The sequence below is a fragment of the Armigeres subalbatus genome, chromosome 1 (assembly GCF_024139115.2).
Source record: "Armigeres subalbatus isolate Guangzhou_Male chromosome 1, GZ_Asu_2, whole genome shotgun sequence".
NCBI lineage: Eukaryota > Metazoa > Arthropoda > Insecta > Diptera > Culicidae > Armigeres > Armigeres subalbatus.
Window position 1 is genome coordinate 99717824 of NC_085139.1, and position 23376 is coordinate 99741199.

General features: G+C 41.2%; 1 protein-coding gene across 3 annotated transcripts in view; it reads left to right on the forward strand.

Moving 5' to 3' along the window:
• LOC134203541 (mushroom body large-type Kenyon cell-specific protein 1) overlaps nt 1–23376 on the forward strand; it is a 479310-nt gene that overhangs the window by 165729 nt on the left and 290205 nt on the right. Inside the window, exons 1-2 of one of the 3 annotated variants that reach the window (XM_062678408.1) lie at nt 6349–7076; nt 7176–7616. The exons of 1 other annotated variant lie outside the window; for it this stretch is intronic. In XM_062678408.1, coding sequence (XP_062534392.1) covers nt 7607–7616 — 10 coding nt within the window. In that variant the 5' untranslated portion in view covers nt 6349–7076; nt 7176–7606. Of the gene's footprint in view, nt 1–6348; nt 7617–23376 lie in introns of those variants that run through there. One more of the 3 variants, XM_062678401.1, reaches the window with a different exon arrangement.

Consider the following 23376-nt stretch of genomic DNA (forward strand, 5'->3'; position numbering starts at 1 on the left):
TGTGCAGAATCCTTACGGGATTCGAGGAGAATCCTTACGAGATTCGAGGAGAATCTTTACGGCATTTGTGCAGAATCCTGACGAGAGTCGTGCAGAATTTTGGCGGAAGTCGTGCAGAATCCTGACGGGATTCGTGAAGAATCCAGACGGGATTCGTGAAGAATCCTGACGAGATTCGTGAAGAATCCTGACGGGATTCGTGAAGAATCCTGACGGGATTCGTGAAGAATCCTGACGAGATTCGTGAAGAATCTTGACTGCATTTGTGAAGAATCCTGACGGGATTCGTGCAGAATCCTGATGAGATTCGTGCAGAATCCTAACGGGAATCGTGCAGAATCCTTATGGGATTCGTGCAGAATCCTTACGGTATTCGTGCAGAATCCTTACGGGATTCGTGCAGAATCCTGACGGGATTCGTGCAGAATCCTTACGGGATTCGTGCAGAATCCTTACGGGATTCGTGCAGAATCCTTACGGGATTCGTGCAGAATCCTTACGGGATTCGTGCAGAATCCTGACGGATTCGTGAAGAACCCTGACGGGATTCGTGAAGAATCCTGACGGGATTCGAGAAGAATCCTGTCGGGATTCGTGAAGAATCCTGTCGGGATTCGTGAAGAATCCTGTCGGGATTCGTGAAGAATCCTGTTGGGTTTCGTGAAGAATCATGTCGAGATTCGTGAAGAATCCTGACTGGATTCGTGAACAATCCTGACGGGATTCGTGAACATTCTTGACGGGATTCGTGAACAATCCTGACGGGATTCGTGAACAATCCTGACGGGATTCGTGAAGAATCCTTACGGGATTCGTGCAGAATCCTTACGGGATTCGTGCAGAATCCTTACGGGATTCGTGCAGAATCCTTACGGGATTCGAGCAGAATCCTTACGGGATTCGAGCAGAATCCTTACGGGATTCGAGCAGAATCCTTACGGGATTCATGCAGAATCCTTACGGGATTCATGCAGAATCCTTACGGGATTCGTGCAAAATCCTTACGGGATTCATGCAGAATCCTTACGGGATTCGTGCAGAATCCTTACGGAATTCGTACAGAATCCTTACGCGATTCATGCATAATCCTTTAGGGATTCGTGCAGAATCCTTCAGGGATTCGTGCTGAATCCTTCAGGCATTCGTGCAGAATCCGTTACGGATACGTGCAGAATCCGTTAGGGGTTCGTGCAGAATCCTTCAGGGATTCGTGCAAAATCCTTTAGGGATTCGTACAGAATCCTTAAGGGATTCGTGCAGAATCCTTCAGGGATTCGTGCAGAATCCTTACGGGACTCGTGAACAATCCTTACGAGATTCGTGCAGAATCCTTACGGGATTCGTGCAGAATCCTTACGGGATTCGTGAAGAATCCTTACGGATTCGTGCAGAATCCTTACGGAATTCGTGCAGAATCCTGACGGGGTTCGTGCAGAATCCTTACGGGATTCGTGCAGAACCCTTACGGTATTCGTGCACAATCCTTACGGGATTCGTGCAGAATCCTGAAAGGATTCGTGAAGAATCCTGGAGGGATTCGTGAAGAATCCTGGAGGGATTCGTGAAGAATCCTGGAGGGATTCGTGAAGAATCCTGGAGGGATTCGTGAAGAATCCTGGAGGGATTCGTGAAGAATCCTGGAGGGATTCGTGAAGAATCCTGGAGGGATTCGTGCGGAATTCCGACGGGATTCGTGAAGAATCCTGAATGGGTTCGTGCAGAATCCTGAAGGGGTTCGTGCAGAATCCTGAAGGGGTTCGTACAGAATCCTGACGGGATTCGTGCAGAATCCTGACGAGATTCGTGCAGAATCTTGACGGGATTCGTGCAGAATCCTGACGGGATTCGTGAAGAATCCTGACGGGATTCGTGCAGAATTCTGAAGGGGTTCTTACACAATTCTGACGAGATTCGTGTAGAATTCTTTTCATTATTCGTTTAGAATCCTTTCTATGGTGCGGGTGGAATCTTGTTCTGCGGAATCGTGTAGAATCATTTCCAGGATTCGTGCTGAATCCATTCCAGGATTATCGTAGTCCTGTACAAGATTTGGTAGTTTTCTGTACATAATCCATATTGAATTCTTTTCAGGATTCGTAGAGAATCCACGCAGGAATCATTTAGAATCCTTCCTGGATTCGTATGAAAACTTTTTGAGGATTCACATAGAATCCTTTTCATAATTCATGGAGAATTCGTTTCTGGGTTCGTGAGAAATCATTTCCAGGAATCGTGTACAATCCTTTTAGGAATTCGCTTAGAATGTTTCCCAGGATTCATGCAGAATCTTTTTCTGAATTCGTGTACAATCTTTTTCAGGATTCGGGTATAATACTTACAAAATACGTTTAGCATTTATATGGTGTGCCATTGAAAATAAAACAGCTAAGTTTTTGGATTTTGCACTAGGATTAGATTTAATAATAATCAAACAGCGCGCTAGGGATGATCCATTAATTACGTAAAGCAAAAATTGGCCATTTTCAACCTTCCCTCCCCCCTATGTCACTTTTTTTGTATGAATCATTGAATATTTTTGTATGGGTTGTCATATTTTGGTTAACCCCCCCCCCCCCTCTCACCCCTATGAGCGTTACGTCATTTATGGATGCTCCCCTATTGGAAACAAATATAGCTATAGTTGGGAAAGCTGTGGATTTCTGTGTAAAATTGCAACACATTTATTGCCGATATCACCAATTTGAATAGTTACGTCAAGACAAAATTTTCAAAACGACTTATCTGCTTTTGTAAACAAAGATTCAAACGACGATTTGACGAATCTGATAGCACTCCCACGCAAACCAACATCACCAATAGGTAGGTGAAGGTTTCCGCTACCTGTTGATGGAGTTGGTTTGCGTGGGAGGGCTATCAGATTCGTCAAATCGTCGTTTGAATCTTTGTTTACAAAAGCAGATAAGTCGTTTCGAAAATTTTGTCTTGATGTGTAGATTGTGATTTTCCCGCTTCTTTTTCTCACACTCTCATTACAGGTTGATTGATTTTTGTTACTGAAATTTACCCAATTATAACTCATTACTCGTTAGTCACATGTAAGCGTGTACACTAAATCGATCCCCGCCATGATTTCAAGACAAAATTTTCAAAACGACTTATCTGCTTTTGTAAACAAAGATTCAAACGACGATTTGACGAATCTGATAGCTCTCGCACGCAAACCAACATCTTCAATAGGTAGCGGAGTCCTTCACCTACCTATTGATGGTGTTGGTTTGCGTGGAAAAGCTATCAGATTCGTCAATTCGTCGTTTGAATCTTTGTTTACAAAAGCAGATAAGTCGTTTTGAAAATTTTGTCTTGATTTGACCTCTTTTTGTTTTTCACACACAAATAATATGCACGGAAAATCTTTGTTTTTTGAGTGTAAGAAAAAGTGCAAAGTGCAAAAAACGCAATAACAATTTGATTTTTATTTTCTCTTTTCAGGTAAGTCGAGGACCTAATTTATTATTGACATACACCATGCTATGTGATGTGAAAAGGTATTTATGTAAGATTGATAGCTTCCCACCATTATTTTACAACTCCATGTTTTAGAAAGTTAATATTTGCAACAGCATTGTAGTTACCGTACCGCTAAATGTCAAAACATTGTGAAACTGGATGACAGCTGAAGCATGGTGAAGCATCAAACACACTTTGATTATGTATTTATCGGCAGCTGACAACTATAATGGGCTACCGTCATCAAACAGAAAGTAGAGAAATGCTGTTGTTGGAGTTCGTTATTTTCGTTTTGTTTGCGAAAAATGGGACTTATGAGCAACTACATATTGACGGTTGGTCAGGGCCACCAAGCGCCAATCAATAGTACTCATTTTTCCGCCCAAGTTTTCGTGTTACAAAGCCAATTGATCACAAATCGTACCGGATATCCTTCAGCCCATTTCAGTTATCCTTCTACGAACAAAATATCACAAATTAGTCAAAAAGCTATTTTCCATATAGAGGCATCCCCATGTCAAATATTGTTCGAACTATTGGCACCGCATTGCGTATTCTTCAGTTACCCCATCACACTTGTCGAGTACTTCTCACTCGGCCACCATGACAGTTAGTTGTCCGTCATGTTGAATTTCAGCAGGTTTGCCTTATTTTTGCTTTGATCGACTAAAATAAAATAAAAATCTATCGGTATATGAGGTCGACACCAAATAGCTTCAAAAATGTACATATCTTAATGCCCATAGATTTTGGGTTCATTTGATTCATGTACAATTTGAAAGTTTTCCCCAATATTTTAACAACTGCTAATATCGACAACATCTATGCGGTAAGAATCGACCATATTAGCCTGCATCTGCGATATTTTTCCTTATAATCTGGTACAATTATTGAAGAAAGTAAATTAATTAGAGATGCTTCAAATGAAATATGAATCGAAAGAAAAACAACCTTTTCTTGTTATATTTTTGTTTTATTTGTTCCTAGATCCCCTTCGAAAAGTCGAGTTCGTGAGCACCTTTCTTTTCACGCATTCTAATCTCCGAAAAGTTTTCCCAAATGATGTGCGTGCACCAACCCACACGCCTGAAAGTCAAATTTAGAACGCCTATCAAACCCGATCGCCTACCACACCACGCACAGTTCGGCCAACTTTCGGGCCTATTCTTGTGCTCTCTTTTTCTAACTCATCGACGTGCCTAAACACTCTGGCACTGAAGGCACCACCCATTCCCGAAATCATAGAAAAATCTATTATGGACCCACCACCATTACCGTCGCCAACTGGCGTAGAACGAACGGTACACGCACTTCTCACACCACCAGCAGCGGAGAGAGGCCATAACCTAGAAGGAAGGAAGTCGAAACGAAAAACGTGTTTAGAAGAGTGAAGCGAACGAATCAAATCATCATCAGAAGTAGCAGCAGCACAGCAACGACAGCATGGCGGGCGAGTGTGCCGTGCACGGACAGGGCAGAGAAGCAGAAGTCAAAAAGACGCAACAAGTGGCCATTTCTAATCGCTCGCATTGCTCTCTAAACAACCACCACCATCAAAGGTGGACCAGGGCTTCAATGGTGGATGAGCGCGGGTGCGCAGGGCAAGAGAATTGCATCATGCAACTGCTGCAACAAACACACGCATCGTCATCATGACCACCACATCACGATGACGATTAATGATGGCAACGATCGTCATCGCGTGGCCATCATTTCCTTCGAAGCCGGGCTGTGCGGACTGACTGTTGCTGGAGCGCAGAACAAAGAAATTTTGCGTTTCGGTTCGTTCGTAGAAGGGAGCGCGCGAAATGCGTTTCGCGCGAATGATGCGACAAGAACAAGAACGCAAATCGACGACGAAGAAGACGTTGTTTTATTACACGTAATCATAATTCATCTGGGTTGCCTGTGTGGAAGCGAAGCGATGCGATATGGGTCGGGTGAGGAACGTGGATGCGGATCGGCGACAGGCTATGAGAGTAATAAAAACTGATTAAATTTTTTCTCGCCGTGTTGGAGGCTCAAGAGCGGAGTGGCACAACGAACATGACGAGGAGGTGAGCTCGCATCAGTGGAACGGGGTGGGTAACTCACCAACACGTAGAAAACTAGAAGATGATGGAACGGAGGGTGGCGTGTCCCCCCGTTTGGGTGGTATGTTATCTGGGGTTGTCTCGTTCTGTCGTTCGTTCGGGTGTAATTTGGGTTGGGGTCGGGTGGTCTCACTCTCCCGACAAACGCCAAGTAACCGGTGCACACTTGCATCGATGCAATCGAATGCAAGTGTGAGTCGTGTTGGTGGCAGCGGAGGGTCTCGTTCTGGCTGCCGACCGTAGTTGGTTCCAAAAAAATGCACTCGAATCGCATGCGCTTGTTCGGTTGTGCTGGTTTGCATGTGGTGGTTGTTCGCCACTCACACCCGCCGCCTGCTGAGATGGGGGCTCTATATTGGGAAAAAAGTGCGCTCCGAAAATTTTTCGGCCCAGCGCGCACACTTGTGCGCGTACAGTGCTGGAAAAAAATCGATTCTGGAGTGTTGGTGTGGATGCAACTATTGGGGGGTGTGAGTGAGTCCCCCCTTTGGTCGGTCGGGTCGGGTTCGGTTGCCACTTCGGCAGATTCTGGCTACTTTTTCGGTCTTCCGCCGGAGATGCACTTGTGCATAGGTTTGGGGTGAGTGAGCCGGGTTTCCTCCGTCCGTCATCGTCGCCGCGACACTAACACAGTGAGTGATGTTCGCGCTCTCTCGCTCTTACACGAGACTCGCGCTGATGCAACGCGGGAGCGGAGCGCCGAAGGGCGCTGGCAAGTATTCCGGGGCGCAAGAGTGCAGCTGTGTAATATTCATCATCGAAATTTTCCCTTTAGTCGCATAAACGCACTGCTCCGATATGCACCGGAACGCAATTTCGGACGCGGCCCGAGTCGACCCGAGTGTGAGCGTCCGCCGAGTAGAGCCGAAAATCTCTTTTTGTTATTCCGTCGTTCCGTTTTTCCTTCATTAGCGCCGCGCAGCACCGCCAATAACACCGCTGCACACTAAAACTACACTCTAAACATACCAGGAAGACACAGGAAGGCCAGGCCAGTAGCAGCAGCAGCCCTGCCTGGCGAAGAGAAGTGAGAAGAGTTTCCGCGGCGCGCGCGAGTATTCGTTCTTCGTAGCAAAAAAGGAAAAAATACATAATTTTTTTATCCGTCATCCGGTACGTTCGCGTTAGATATTCGGTTGTGTCAATTTGTGCTATTCCTAAAGCGGAAGAAAGGGAAAATTAATTAAGGAAAAGTCTCACCCTCCCTGAAACGGGGAACGAGCAGGAAGCAACCGCCACACACTACAGTCCGCGCGCGTAGACCTCTAACCAAAGCCGGAGAGAAGACACCGCCGAATTAAAGGAAAAAAATCCAACCCCCTGTAGTGACCAGTGATGTGAAAAATCTGGAGAATAAAAAAATTCACCCACCGGGAAAAATTCGTTCAGAAGTGAGAGATTCGTCCGGGGTGACTGTAGTCTTCAACGCCCCTGCTGCTGCTACAGAGCAATGCGGAGCTGTCTCATCCTCGGATTAGCATGCGAGAAATTCGGGCGGTGGTGATTTTCCTTCAAGTGAGATATTTTTTCCAACAATTTCCAATTTAATGTTTGAGTTCAAGAACAAAATCAAACTCGGGCGGCCGCAACAGGGAGAGATTATTTTTTGTTCAGTTTCCGTACAGTTTCAACAGTGTGAACAGCACCAAGTGATCCGATGTGGGGTGAAGCTCATGCTGAGGAAGAATTCGATCGAGTGACAGAGAAGTGATAGCAAAGCTGCGAATGATAGTGCGTGTGAATGACGAAAACCCCAAACCCTCAGTTGATCTCAACGTTCAGTAGTGTCAAAGCCCTTTCAGTTTCCTCAGTTAAACAGGCTACGTTTGGTCCACCGGGAAGAGCAGTAATACAGTGCCAGTGGAGGAGCACCGAGGGTGTTCGATCGCGTGTTGTAGGAGAGAGGCCGCGTGCGCAGCGGACTCTGCGCGTATGTGCATACTGCGTTGTGTTGTGTCGCGCCGGTTGTATGTGACCCAGTGGGGGGACTTTGTCCACCGACTCCAGCAGAGCCGCCGACCGGAACCGGCGAAAACATCATCCTAATGAAAAGTGGTAAGTGTGTGTATCCTTGTTTTGGGCTCGTCGTCAAGTGCCGCCGTTGCCACCGTTGAAGAAGCCATCCTCATCCAATTATCTCGAGAGAAGACTTAACGCAGCGCGTATCGTTAGCACGCCGTTAGCGCCGCCGAAAGCCACTGCCAAAAGACGTCAACCGGGAACCAGTCAAACCGGACCTTCCGGGATTCCGGTGGCATTCAAAGAAAATTGGGATACAAATTTAAGTGCAGTGTGAGACTGAATGGGATGGGGTGCTGTGGTGTCAGAGATAATGCATAAACATGAGAATCGCGCAGCAGTCGAGACACGGTTGCCGTAGACAACGTCGACGTCGTGCGGTTGTCCCCGTAGTAGTCGCCGCCATCTAAGATGTGTGCTCCTGCGAAGAAACATATGTTTGAATCCGGAATGAGAAGCAACCCCTTCGCAGCAGTTTTCCAAATGCGTATGTTGGTGTGCGTCCGTGTGCATCGTTTCCTAACTGTTCTGACTTCAATCCGTGTTTTTTTTTTCGTGGTGCACAAAACTGAAGTTCTGCTCAAAATCAGTGCTCATTAATTTGAAACCATCAACACCAAGCGTGGTAGATGGAAACGTGTGTTTGCGCGATAAGTGAACGAAGAGGGATTGCACATTGATTGATTTTTCTTTTTCTTCGACCGTGTCTTCTAACATCGCCGAAGCCTTCGTCGTCGTCGACGACGCCGTCCTCGCGTTCAGTTGTTGTGTCTTGGCAGAGAGGTGGCACTTGAGAACTTGTGTGCTCGACGGTGAAAAGTAATTCAAAGCATATGGGATCGGTTTAATGCGATTGGCAGCAGGCAAAGTGGCGACTCTGAGCGACGGCGGCGGTGGATAAGCGAAGGGAACAGTGGAATTTAATCAGTGTTTTGTTCCCGGGAACTCGGTGAAAAATTAAGACTGCCCGGCGAAGACACGCCTAGTGTGTGTGTGTGCGGCTTATTAAGGGCGATGGGTCGGTGAACACTTTTTGGAACGTCAGTTTTCATACAAGTACCTAATAAATGCGCAGTACAGGCATTTAGAGAAGATCAACAAAAGCTTAATGACGTTACTGGTCCAGAATAACAGTTTTATTAAAATACGATAATTGGTTATCATAATAAATTGTTTATAAAAATATATTTTTATAATTCGTCAGATTACTTCAAACGACTCTGTAAGAAAGGAAACGAATGTTGTAATGTTTTCTCTGCACACTTCTCGTATTTTATTGGATCATAAACTCAAACAGCTTTTCTGGCCACGACAAAACCTCAAAAGCTTTTTAAGGACAATCACGACAGAGCCAGTAAATGGATGCCACAATCGCGTGTTGTAGCAGGCATTGCCAACTATTCCATCGTTTTTGATCTTGCGAGTAACTGGAACTATAATTAGATGATAAGGTGGGATATAAGCCAATTGGTCTTATACAATGAAACTAATTCTGCAACATTAAACACTCATTTGTTAAACCCTACTCAGAAAAGCAATCTTGTTCGTTTATATGCCGTACTAAGGCAGAGCTTTTCCATCGTAATTTTGACCTGCTCAGACGCAAAACGCACAATTATGTTGGCCCTTTTTGGTAGAATCATGACTTTATTGTGTAATTCAATTTGTAGGCGGTATTGATCGTATGACTGACTGACTGATCACCCACACAAAGAAGCCAAATGCAAATAAATATCACTTTTTTCTTGTTGTTGCATAACAATACAAAACCCATTGAAGCTGTCTCAAAAACTGTTATGAAGAAAGGCAATATTCCCAATTCCCAATTTTTATAAGAAAAATCCAAATTAAACCACCTAGTAGTGGTACGGCCTTTCTCGTATTAGCCCTAGACACCAACCTTTTTGGTTTGGTTCACCATTTTTTTTATAACTCTTGAACGCAATGGCCAATCGTTCTCAAATTCAACAAGGCTTTACCAGCTTTTGAAAATCGGTTAAGGATTACTATATGAAAAAATGGTTAAAATTGTTTTCATCTTTCGTGCACACACTACAAGTCTTCTATAAAAAGTTCGCTCTCGGAATAAAATGATAGCCTTTCGGCATATCAATTTAGATTAGAGAGAGGAATTTTTGGCTTGCCGTTGTTTACTATGAAACAAAAAATCTTCTGCATCCAGCGTCTGCCGTAGCGTGTGGTTGACCGGGTTGGCCTCCGCCAAGGGCGCCAGCCCTCAGAGGGTGTCGAAATCGAGAATCACGGTATGAAAAACAAAACAATTTTATTAGTTACAGGACTAATTAACAAACCGACTTAAAAATCCAAAGCTCTATGGTGAGAATATTTTGAGTAACCTAGAGAAAATAAAGAATATCTCTTTTATCTCAAATAAACATGTCGAATTGTTTGGTCTTAGTTTTGACCGCTATTTTGGTTTCTCTGAGACTTCTGGAACCTGTTACTCCTTGTAATAAATCTAAAAATCTCTTATTCAAAAAAAATTATTTGAGAGTGGTGGATCGGTTTATTTCTATTTTTGAATTGTAACTGCTACCGTTCAGATGACCAAATTCTGTAGGGCCCTTCTGCTCTAACGGCCTATAACGCTATGACGGGGTAGGGGTAAGAGTAAAGATGTTATAGATTCAGGATAAATTTGCTCGTTTCATTCAGAACACCAGTCTTTTGTTCCAGAAACAGTGACTCAAAATACACAGTGGTCTTGTTAGTTCACGAATGCTTGAACGCTTGTGTGCATGTAGTCCAAAAAATGATAAATATTTGACTCGACGGCATTTCTCCTTCAGAGTTGGAGTTCATTGTCCCAACCATTAGGAATTTTTAAACTATTTGTCATGATTTTCAATGCTCCCTCCTCCATGATGTACTTTAAAAGTACGTCAGTTCCTTCAATTTAGTGCAAGAAATAGCTATTATGGAAAATATGAGGTGAAAGGAATGATCTTCCAGCTCGTTCTGGACACTTTCTATACCACCCACGACACTGCAAAATTCCGTACATAATTTGCCATATGTAGTAAATAGTAAAAACATATCACAAAATTCTTGAATTTATGTTAATTTAATTAAGTTATTAACTATGGCTAAGAAATTACACAATGGGTAGAATGGAAGGACGTACATACAAAGTAAGACAAACTGATGATTGATTTCATGACCCAACTGCATTATAATCTGTCAAAAAATATTAAAATGGAAACAAGTCTGTAATCGAATGGTACGCAATTCAATTAATAAGGAGGATCAAATGATATCCCATTCTAATTTAAGTTTCTTACGAAGGTGTTAAGGTGCATAAATACTGTCTAAGAAAAACTTTACTCAGTCTATCAAAGTTGAGCGTCTCCACCTGATAAAATGAAAATTTTACGAATATTGTTTCAAACTTGGATCGTGTTCTATTTACATTTTCTATGATTTTTTTTTTTGTTCAGTTGTAGGTTAACAGAGACAGCTGCCGGACTAAATCCTATATGAACTCAATGCACTTGAGCACCCAAATTGGTCGATTATCACAGCCAGGGTATTCTCATAACCCGTAGATCAATTCCTACTTCTTTTTCTTGGGTTTAGCATACGAATTATGCGAAAAATGCTAATAAAAAATAAATATTAAAATGAAAAAAATCAAAATATTCCTCGGATTTGTTAAAAAATGTTTTGAAAACCTTAAAATTACTAAAATTATCCGAATTTGATTTTGTTGCACCCGCAACATATTATTTTTGAGCAAAAAAAATCCGAGGGGGGTTGTTTTTAAATATTTGTATCGGTCTTATTATTAAGATTTCTAATACTTTGGAGGTGAGCCAGCTAAGGGCTGAAAGCCTCTTTAATAAAGATATATAAAAAAAGATTTCTAATATTTTTTGTCAACGCAGGCGCTTTATGACGTGTATGAGAAAAAACTTATACCTCGCATAAGCCACATACATTCCAAAACTTATACTTTTCATTAACTTGTGAATATTACTAGCTTTTTGGTATGGGATCATTCATTAGGTGGCATAATAAAGTGTATTAGTATTTTCGAATAGGTTTTTGCCATAACTTATACGTTTTTTTTCGCGCTCTTTTTTCACCACAGAATGCCTTGAACTGCATATCGCTGTCAAATGTCTATCGCGTCTTCTTATGGTCCCGCTTGACCGACCATTGAGCCATAGATTTTTCAATTGGGCTGAGCTCTGGCATGTTGGGATCGTTAATATACTTGGTCATCATCTGTACATTGTATGCGGCGTACCACACTATAGAACTTTTTTCCGTAACGATAAGGTGCCAAATCCGGCCAAAAACGGAAAAGAAATATTGTGTTGCTTGAGGAAAAGTATCAGACGTTTTGCCAGACACTCCTGCACATAAATTTGGTTCCGATCGCAACGTAAAATGTCACGCTTCAAACAGCGAGTGCTAGTAATGGACACTGTGCGTATAATGAACAAAACCCCAAATTAAACGCTGGAATCGATGATTTCCTGCAATCTTCCACCGGATAAAGTTGTTTCATAAATCAGGATAGCAGTTCTATACAATTGTTATGGACTGGGAAACAGGAATATAGTTATATTATTTAATTTGTAAATGTAAATACGCTAAAGGGCCCATTACTAGCACATAAAGGGGGGTCCATAATAGGCACAAGGAACATGTGAGAATGGAACATGTTATTCAAATGGGGGACCATAATACGTATATAAACAAACTCGACGTTGCGTATTATGGACCCGGGGGTGGCCATAATAGGCATACTAGCTACATAATTTTCAAAAAGATTATTTTTTAAAATGAATGTTTGAGCGTGTTTTATGTACGAAACATATTGCTGATGCCCGTTACTTGTCATCTGATGCTACTGTAGCACAATTTGTCACGAGGCTCACTCTAGGGAAGCGCTTGAAGTAAATTCCAGTCTTTAAGGGTCCATTACTAGCACTCAATCCCTATTTCGTTGCAAATTTCGACAACCTAATGTGTTTGGAATTCACTGCCACCTTTTCTCTTCTGCATGACTATCCTACCCTGGAAGCTGTTCAAAGTCTGCCTTGGCCAACTTGGCGTGCGAATAGTTCGAATTTTTGCGTGCTTTGGTGCCATTTTGACAACTGACTACATAGGGGAACTATTCCATTTTCCATCTCACTGAACATATATTCATCTCATCACAAAACAAAGAAATACAGCACCAAACTCGTCGCTTCTTTTTGCTAACTAGCGTGCTCACTGGTGAAAAAAATCACAAAAATAAGAAACGAACCAAATTCCTTTTCATTGCTTTGTTTTTGATGGGATGGAAATAGGAGCTATGGGATAAAGTGCCGAACCATTCCCCTAATTTCAATCATTACACATGCACACACACATCTTCAAAATAGGGGTCCTTCAGGTTTTTAAGCACGATCAAGAAACGCCGAGTTCAAGTTTTGATCGTAACACCGTTTTTGATCTTAATGTCGATTCTCGTTTGAAGTACGCTACAGTCAGTGGCGCCGGGAGTGGTAGGACAAGTAGGACATGTCCTACGCACGAATTTCCGTAGGTGGGACAGTAAAGGCATTGTCCTACCCATGATTATGCCGAGCAGAGTATAAAATATTCACCTTCACGAAGCAACTTCGGACCGAATTTCAACAAACGTCGCATGACTATTCAAAACAAAGAATGACTCACTCAGTTTTCTTCGTCGCGGATTCATTCATATGATTGGTACTGAGAATGGTCACTGAGTTCGAAGAAAACACAATAAGCTTTGATTATGTTGACTTTTGGTGCTAAAATTGTCCATCAGTTGAACGTCGGGGTCAGATCTATGTGGGTAACTGTTTAAATCATTATAATATAAGTGTTCAGTCTTACAGACATTTATTAGCTTTCGAAGTCTGAATAAATTCTGATATGTTCAGCCGGGAGGGGGAGGGGGAAATATATAGACCGGTCATCGGACCGGATAGTCTGCACACCGTAACGAATGACAACGGCCAACGATGCATAAACTTCGCAGCCTCCCGTGGAATGGTAGTCCAAAGCACCTTCTTTCTCCGCAAAAAATATCCACAAGGTTACATGGAGATCACGAAACGGAAAACCAAATCGACCAAGTTCTAATCGACGGTAAATTCTTCTCCGACATCACGAACGTCCGCACTTACCGCAGTGCGAATATTGAATCCAACCACTACCTCGTTGCAGTATGCCTGCGTTAAAAACTCTCGACGGTGTACGACACGCGTCGAAGTCGGACGCCGCGGCTTAACATTGGGCGGCTACAAGAGGTAGACTAGCCCAAGGCTACGCTCAGCAGCTGGTAGTGGTACTTCCAACGGAAGAGCAGTTAGGCACAGCTTTTCTTGAAGATGGGAGAGATATTCGATCTGCCATTGGTAGCACCGCAACCGCTGCACTTGACACAGTGCTCCGGATCAGAGAAACGACTGGTATGACGGCGAATGTGAGCAGTTAGTGGAAGAGAAGAATGCAGCATGGGCGAGATTGCTGCAACACCGCACGAGGGCGAACGAGGCACTATATAAACAGGCCCGGAACAGACAAAACTCGATTTTCCGGAGGAAAAAGCGCCAGCAGGAAGATCGAGACCGTGAAGAAACGGAGCAACTGTACCGCGCTAATAACACACGAAAGTTCTATGAGAAGTTAAACCGTTCACGTAAGGGCCACGTGCCACAGCCTGATATGTGTAAGGACATAAACGGGAACCTTCTTACGAACGAGCGTGAGGTGATCCAAAGGTGGCGGCAGCACTACGAAGAACACCTGAATGGCGATGTGGCAGACGAAGATGGCGGTATGGTGATGGACCTGGGAGAACGCGCGCAGGACATAATTCTACCGGCTCCGGATCTCCAGGAAATCCAGGAGGAGATTGGCCGGCTGAAGAACAACAAAGCCCGTGAGGTTGACCAACTACCAGGAAAGCTTTTTGAACACGATGGTAAGGCACTGGCTAGAGCGCTGCACTGGGTCATTACCAAGATTTGGGAGGAGGAAGTTTTGCCGCAGGAGTGGATGGAAGGTGTCGTGTGTCCCATCTACAAAAAGGGCGATAAGCTGGATTGTAGCAACTACCGCGCAATCACAATTACAAACGCCGCCTACAAGGTACTCTCCCAAATTTTATACCTTAGACTAGCACCAATTGCAAGGGAGTTCGTGGGGCAGTACCCGGCGGGTTTTATGGGCGAATGCTCCACCACGGACCAGGTGTTCGCTATTCGCCAAGTACTGCAGAAATGCCGCGAATACAACGTGCCCACACATCATCACCGCATATGATACAATCGATTGAGACCAGCTTTGGCAGATAATGCACGAACACGGATATCCGGATAAACTGACACGGTTGATCAAAGCGACGATGGATCGGGTGATGTGCGTAGTTCGAGTTTCAAGGCATTCTCGAGTTCCTTTGAAACCCGCAGAGGGTTACGGCAAGGTGATGGTCTTTCGTGTTTGCTATTCAACATCGCTTTGGAAGGGGTAATACGAAGAGCAGGGATTAACACGAGTGGTACAATTTTCAATAAGTCCGTCCAGCTATTTGGTTTCGCCGACGACACAGATATTATGGCACGTAACTTTGAGAAGATGGAGGAAGCCTACATCAGACTGAAGAGGGAAGCTAAGCGGATCGGACTAGTCATCAACACGTCGAAGACGAAGTACATGATAGGAAGAGGTTCAAGAGAAGACAATGTGAGCCACCCACCGCGAGTTTGCATCGGTGGTGACGAAATCGAGGTGGTAGAAGAATGTGTGTACTTGGGCTCACTGGTGACTGCCGGAAATGGTACCAGCAGAGAAATTCGGAGACGCATAGTGGCTCGAAATCGTACGTACTTTGGACTCCGCAAGACGCTCCGATCGAATAGAGTTCACCGCCGTACCAAACTGACAATCTTCAAATCGCTCACTAGACCGGTAGTCCACTACGGACTCGAAACCTGGACGATGCTCGTGTATGATCAACGAGCGCTTGGAGTTTTCGAACTGAAAGTGCTGCGTACCATCTATGATAGCCTGCAGATGACGGACGGTATGTGGAGGAGGCGAGTGAACCACGAGTTGCATGAGCTGCTGGGAGAACCATCCATCGTTCACACCGCTAAAATCGGACGACTGCGATGGGCCGGGCACGTAGCCAGAATGTCGGACAGTAACCCGGTGAAATGGTTCTCGACAACGATCCGACGGGCACAAGAAGGCGAGGTGCGCAGCGGGCAAGGTGGATCGATCAGGTGGAAGATGACTTGCGGACCCTCCGTAGACTGCGTGGTTGGCGACGTGTAGCCAAGGACCGAGCCGAATGGAGAAGACTCTTATATACCGCACAGGACACTTCGGCCTTAGTCTGATTAAATAATAATAATTATGTTCAGCCGAATATGAATATGTTACGAAATGAGAGTGTCGAAATGGGTTCATCAAAAACATTCGATTATTTTAAGCTTTTGTTGCAATACTGTCTGCACACCTAAAATCGCTAAATTCATCGGATTGTTAACAGCACACCTATTTGGTAAATAATTTTACAGATTTCTGGTATCTTTGACAGCTGAACAAAGAAAAATATCACAGAAAATCGGTGAAATAGCTAACGAACAGTTCTGTTGTTGGGATATCGGTGAATTTCAACGAAATTCGTGGTGTCTTCGGCTGAAGGACTTCATTAAAAATGCCTGCCTTTCACGATTTTTATGAAATATGCACTGGAAAATTTGATAAAATAAAACATTCTTTGTATACGAGAAAGGCAATAAGTATTTCAATGAAATATTTAACATTTTCCCACAGAGCAGCGTGAACTCACTGAAATCTGTGAACTGGATTAAGTGTGTGGTAGGTCTGCTTTCAAGGTCAAATATTGTGCAGTTTAACTTATTATTAGTTTAAATTAATTATTAGAAACTTATGGAAAGAAGAAACCTGGAAAGACTGGTCTGCATAAAATCTGTTCTGCGACGGGTCCTGTACTCCCCGAAAGATTATTTGACGATCATACGATTTCCTGGTAGTGGATAAGGGACGATCCATATAAACTACTAAAAATGTCAGAGGTAGGAGGGACAAAAGATTAAATGAACAAAACAAAGAAATCTTCAATTTCATATACATGATGACTGAGACAATATTTACAACTGTAACTTATAATTACCCAGAGTTTCCACTTCATTATTTAATTTAATTTATAAAGTGTTCAGCAGCCTTCGGGTGAAAAAAATTCACAAATGTAAAATTCACAAATATGTGTAGATTATGTCTGGAGGTTCAGATTTTTTATTTTTACAATTTTTTATATGTAATATGTGCAATGTGCATCGATTTCTCAACACCAGAACTGTTGCGCAAACTGACATTTTTCCTATTTGTCCTACCCACGACTTGGAACGTGGATGCGCCTCTGTCTACAGTTGAACATCGTTTTCGGTACTGCTCAGATGTTTCCATAAAAGAACCAAACATTGAAGAATAAATTGTGATTGAAACAGTGGTGTGAACATTTTATGACTCATTTCGAAGATATTATGCCAAAAATATGAAAATAGAAGTGATAAACCATAGAGGAAGATTGTCGCTACGGTTCCCTTTGTTCTAGTTCTCAAGCATGTTGGGTCCAGTAACGGAAATGTCATATCGATGTCATGGGACTAACTTGCTAATAACTTTTCTCACAAGTCATTTACAATTATGTTTTCCATATAAACATGTAGCCCTCAAATGACCCGAAAACGTTTTCTAATAGGTAATTTCTCTAAATATGATATTGGCGGCGGGAGAGCCGAAGTAGTGTCAGATAACATGAATGGCATGACATGCCGTGACAGGTTTTGAATCTCGCTCGCATGCCTCACACATTGTACCTATAACAATGATCTGGTCGACAAAGTGTTAGGACCCGTTAAGTACGACATGTTAATAAAAAATTCGAACTGTAAATGACTTTTGGAAAAAAGTTATTAAGAAATTAGTAATAGCAATGCCATGACATTTTTTTGGCATTTCCCATCACTGTGTTGGGTACAGAACTGTCAAAACGTACTGATTAAATTCAATTTATTCCTTCGCCCTATTAGCGCCCTATCCTCGCCAGCAAAAGATGTTTCACCTATTATATAAAAAGAACCGCATAAACGAATATTCACAGCATCGTCGTAGCGAATGATTGGCAATGTTATGGACTCTGTCAAGTCCGCCAGCCTTGAGCGGGCGCCGAAATTAAGCTTAAGCTATCACAAATATCTTCTTCTTCTTCTTCTTCTTCTTGGCATTACATCCCCACACTGGGACAGAGCCGCCACGCAGCTTAGTGTTCATTAGGCACTTCCACAGTTTTTAACTGCCAGGTTTCTTAGCCAGGTTACCATTTTTGCATTCGTATATCATGAGGCTAGCACGATGATACTTTTATGCCCAGGGAAGTCGAGACAATTTCCAATCCGAAAATTGCCTAGACCGGCACCGGGAATCGAACCCAGCCACCCTCAGCATGGTCTTGCTTTGTAGCCGCGCTTCTTACCGCACGGCTAAGGAGGGCCTTTATCACAAATATATAGAACAATTTTATCAGTTCGAGGCAGTGGCGTAGCCACAGGGGTGGTTTTGGACATAAAACCCCCCCCAGAGACAACATTTTTAGAAGGGATTTTTTTTTTCTAAAAAAAATAATGTTCAGAAACCCCCAGACCAATTTTCTGGCTACGCCACTGGTTCGAGGTCATGTATATATTGCCTTTCTCGTACACTAAGTATACGTAAAGGCTATAATATTGCTTCAAAAATAAAATTTTGATAGGAGGCCCGGAGGGCCGATTGTTATATACCGATCGACCCAGCTCGACGAATTGAGGTGATGTCTGTATGTGTGTGTATGTGTGTATGTGTACAAATTTTGTAGACACACTTTTTGGAACTTAGCATTATCCGATTTACTCGCAACAAGTTGCATTCGACGGGGAATCCCATTGTTTGCTATTGAAAATTGCATTTCGGACATTGCATTTCGGAATTATTGAAAAATCATTGTTTTTTCCCAAGGGTCCCCCCTTGGAAAAAAAAAAATCAAAACCGAAAAAAAATTTTTTTCCGAAAATGGTGGCAATACATTTTAACTAATGCAAAAACATGCAAAATGATCGAAAAAATGTGATCTATTCTCCTAAAGAGCTAAACTGAGCAAATTCCGATCGGCAAATTCCGCGACTTGCAAAACGAAATCCGCGACTGCAAAAGCAAAACCGCAACAAACCAAAATAATGGCCTTATTACTTAGAAACACATTGCAATGTAAACAGTTTTACATTGCAATGTGTTTACAAGTAATAACCCCGAAGTGAAAAAGAAACTAAAAATTTCGTTTTCTACGTTACTCTTTGAATAATGTATTGAATGGTAAAGCAAAACGAATTTAATCTTCTGCTTCTATATAGGGGAATCTTGTTCCTTTCCATTGCTTTGTTTTTGAGATGAATTCCAGGAGCAGTTTTCCTACATAAAACTGAATTTCTGAATTACTCGGAAACTACGCAACCGATCGACGTGAAAATTTGTATGCAGAGGCTTTTGGGTCTTGGAATGGTTCTTATGTTAGTTCGAGACCCCTACTCCTTTTAGAAAGGTGGCCTTCAATTCAAATTAAACACAAATTTCAACCAAGGGCCGAAAGCCTCGTTAATAAAGACAATAATAATAACAGATTTCTACATAGCTCGAGCATTAATCATGGAAGTGGAAAATGGAATCAATGTTGGCATGTGGAGGTTTTGTAAGGCAAGAAATGTTTTTGTGCTGGTTCGAGACCCCTCTCTCTTTTGGATAAGAGGGTTCCCCTATGCATAACTCGTGAATTAATCAAGCAAAAGGAACCAAATTTGATATATTGAAGCTATTGAAGACAAGAAATGTTACTCTGGTGGTTCGAGACACCTGTTTTGGTTAATTGAATAATTAGCCTTCTAAATAAACTGCAAAAATAAAAAATCAGAGAATTATTCAATTTTAGGCGAACCGAAGCTCGTCCGGTCTGCTATTTATTTATAAATAAGGTACACTGGGGAAGTGGAAAAAGGGGGTAAGTGTAAAAATCGACTCGAAAAATTGGAATTGTACATACTTTACAGTTTTTACCACATCATAGCATCATGCAATATTATACTTTGATGCTCACACTAATACTATGTTGAAATTTGTATAACACATACACTAACACGTTTGTCGCTTGAACTGTAATTTTAGGTTTCGCGAAAAATTGATATTTGCATTCATAAAATTAATTCTTATTTGCACCAATTGATCGTTTTTCAAGTGAATTTATATCACAGGTGACCATTACAATACAATTAAACTAATCCCATTCAATTGGTAGTGGTTTGTACCAAGAAAGCAAATAATTCAAAGATTTTACACTTACCCCAGGTATCAAACACTGCGGGGGAAGTGGATAATGTTCTAATTACGCATTTTTTTTCTTCCCTCCAGGGTTTATTTCGATAGCTGTGAATCTTAATATGTTCCTTCTTTGTTATCATTGTGATTCCAGTGGTGATTGGACTCATATAAATGAGAAAATGCCTGATTAATCCACCTATCGGTACTGATGCCTTTCACATGTTTTACATATGAAAAAATATATATAAGAAAGTTAAAAATAGCACTGATAGGTAAATATATTGTATAATTTACATTAATTTTTATTCCTAACAAGTTTCGCCGTTGAATGCAATTTTTTTGCGAACAAATCGGTTAAGGACAAGTGCTTAAGAATAGCTGATAATTTTGTACGTGTTTTGCGCACACACATACATACAAATACGCACATACAGACATCATCTCAATTCGTTAAACTAAGTTGATTAGTTTATAACCCTGTAAGTCCCATTTTTCCTTTAAAATGTTCATCTTTGGGGCGAACATATAGACTTTACGTACACTTAGTGTCCGAGAAGGCAAAACCAGCCCTCCCCTAGCTATTACGAGAATTCCTTGAGGATCTATTCCGTTGAGGTAATGAAATTATTCCACAAAAGATACTCAGAGCAATTATCGTATTGATTTTAGTTATATGTAACTACTCATCACAATTGAAGGTCAAGGCAACATGGGTTTTCCACTTACCCCATCCCACTAGGGTAAGTGGAAAAACAACTCCTAATTTTAAAATCTATTTCCATAAATTTCAAGCGACCAAAATGGTATGAATTACCGCACAGTTGGTGCAAAATTGACTGTTTTTGATAGCCCATTTTGATTGAACGCATTTAAATCATTTAAACTGGTTTTACACTAATTCAAACATGCACTATCGATTTTTCCTTTTCCACTTCCTCCAGTGTACCTTATATAAAACATTTAACGTTTCATATCAAGATGATAATCATATCATATCAAATGATAAATCTCCATGTACGCAATTACCAAGCAGAACTGACTTAAATCCATCTGATGTTCTTGAAGGTCAATTCACAGATAATTAATGCGAAAGGGGTTCGAGTTCTGCTATTGTATGCATTTGTAGCTAGTGTGATAAGAAATGCTGGTAGCTCTTAGGTAATGCTGGAACCAAAGAAAGAATTAAGGCTTTTAAATTCCGTCGCACCCAAATTAGTGGTAAATAGTCAAAAACAAAATTTTTAGAAAATGTTGTATTATGTATCCTTTTTGTACGCTCAAATTGTAATACTAGTTTGCCATGAGATTTTTGAAACAATATTGTTTCCTTGTAAGTACTGTTGACTGTCAAAACTTCACCATAATTTCAAGGCTATTTTTATTGCAATTTTCCGTGAAAAAATATTAACGTTTTATCGTGTTTTTCTTGGTTTCCAATGATTATCTATGAAAATCAATACAGGTATCAATATTGACGGTATCTTCTTCTTCTTCTATGGCTCTACATTCCAACTGGAACTTGCCCGGCTTTTCAACTAAGTATTCTATAAGCATTTCCTTAGTTATTAATTGAGTCGCGAACCGAAAAGCAGAAAATGCTCGGACCGACACACCGTACTCTTGCACACCGCCAAGAATGGTCCTAAACAAGCGTCTCTTGAGCCTCGGATACCAACTATGAAACCTCAGACAAACAGACGTAATATAATTCTTCGTACATGAAATGTTTTGCACGATTCCCCCATCAGTGGCGCTACCAGTCGACCACTCTGGCATTTGACGCTCGAAATGCCAACTACATAAGGCGACGCTTTATTCCCCATTACAGCATGCACCTCCCTTTGACATCGTAATATCATTTTAGGATATTTATGAGGACAGCCAAGCTGCGGTCTGTAGCAAAACTAACTACAGTAAAAAAGGATTTGAATCGAGATCTACCTAAAACTTTATCCAACATCAACATCGGTGCGGTTTGATGTGTGCAAATTAAAGAGAAATGGGTTGAATATCATAAATTTCTCTTAGCGCTTAAAGATTACACCAGGGCCCTGTAGCATAATCAGACTAATAATATTAGCTACAAGTTACAAGTTACAAGTCAAAAAATTACAAGAACTTGTAATTTGTGTTGCATAAAAGTGATTCGCCAACTAATAATATTAGTACTTGTATTATTAGTAAGGTTGAAATGACAAGTCGGTCAGGTTCATTTACCTGTCAACATTCATCCGACAGTTCACTTTAAATGCGGCGATAAATGATTTGTTTATGTTTTTCTGCAAGTTTGTGCATAGAAACTGCGATAGATATACACGGAACACGAATTTATTATCCTTCTCTCTTTAATTTATTGATTCAATCCGATTTCGTGGTATTGTCTATGCGAGTCATCGCTGGATTTTGTTTTTAGTCCAATATTTGAAATTGTTGAAATTATTATGAAATTCATTATCAATCAGATAAATCTTCTCAACATTTTGGTTCAAAATACTTACTGATGATAATATCGTATCAAATTTAATTTTAATACCAGTACAACAACTCACATTTGAGTTGAATAAAGTACACTTTAGGTAAACTAAAGTTACTAAACTTTGTTATAGGTAATATGTTTTTACGTGGTTTAAGGTAAACGGTTTTAGGTAAAAGGTAAAAGGTACGGTTTTAAGCGAAAACAACCCACTTTTGAGTGTAGCGCCCCAACATTTTTTCAAACTTTATATTTGTTTCTTAGTTGTTTATGTTAATAATATGAAATATATAGTATATCCTAATACATTTTCATTAGTTTCTATATGATAACTGAAAAATTGACCTTTGAATACTTGATGTCAGCACTTAAAGTATTTATGCTTTCTCCAGAGTTTTTTGAAAAGTTTCATAATTCTCAGTTTTGTATTAGATTGTATTTATTCTTAGTGCATAGTATTTCACTGTATGGTAATTGAAAGCACTTTTATTAATAGTTTTTTCTCTGTTAAGTCATTGAAAACAATAAAACGATGTATATTTACTTTGAACAGCTGAAATAATAAAATAAAAGCTACTTGTAAATTAAATTACGGCACCATTCATACTTGTAAAAGAAACTACAAGCCAACGCTAATAATTTGTACTTGTATTTTCTTTATGCAACAGTTACTTGTAAATTCTGCTAATATTATTAGTGCGCTTCACTTGTAATATTAGACTTGTAAATTGATACTTGTAGATTCATTATGCAACGGAAAAATACAAGTTACAAGCTACTCTACTAATATTATTAGTAAAATTTCGATTATGCTACAGGCCCCAGGTTTAAGCATATGAAATGTTAACCGAATATGAAGAAATTTACGCCAAGCTATTCAACATGTTTTATTCTGCTCAT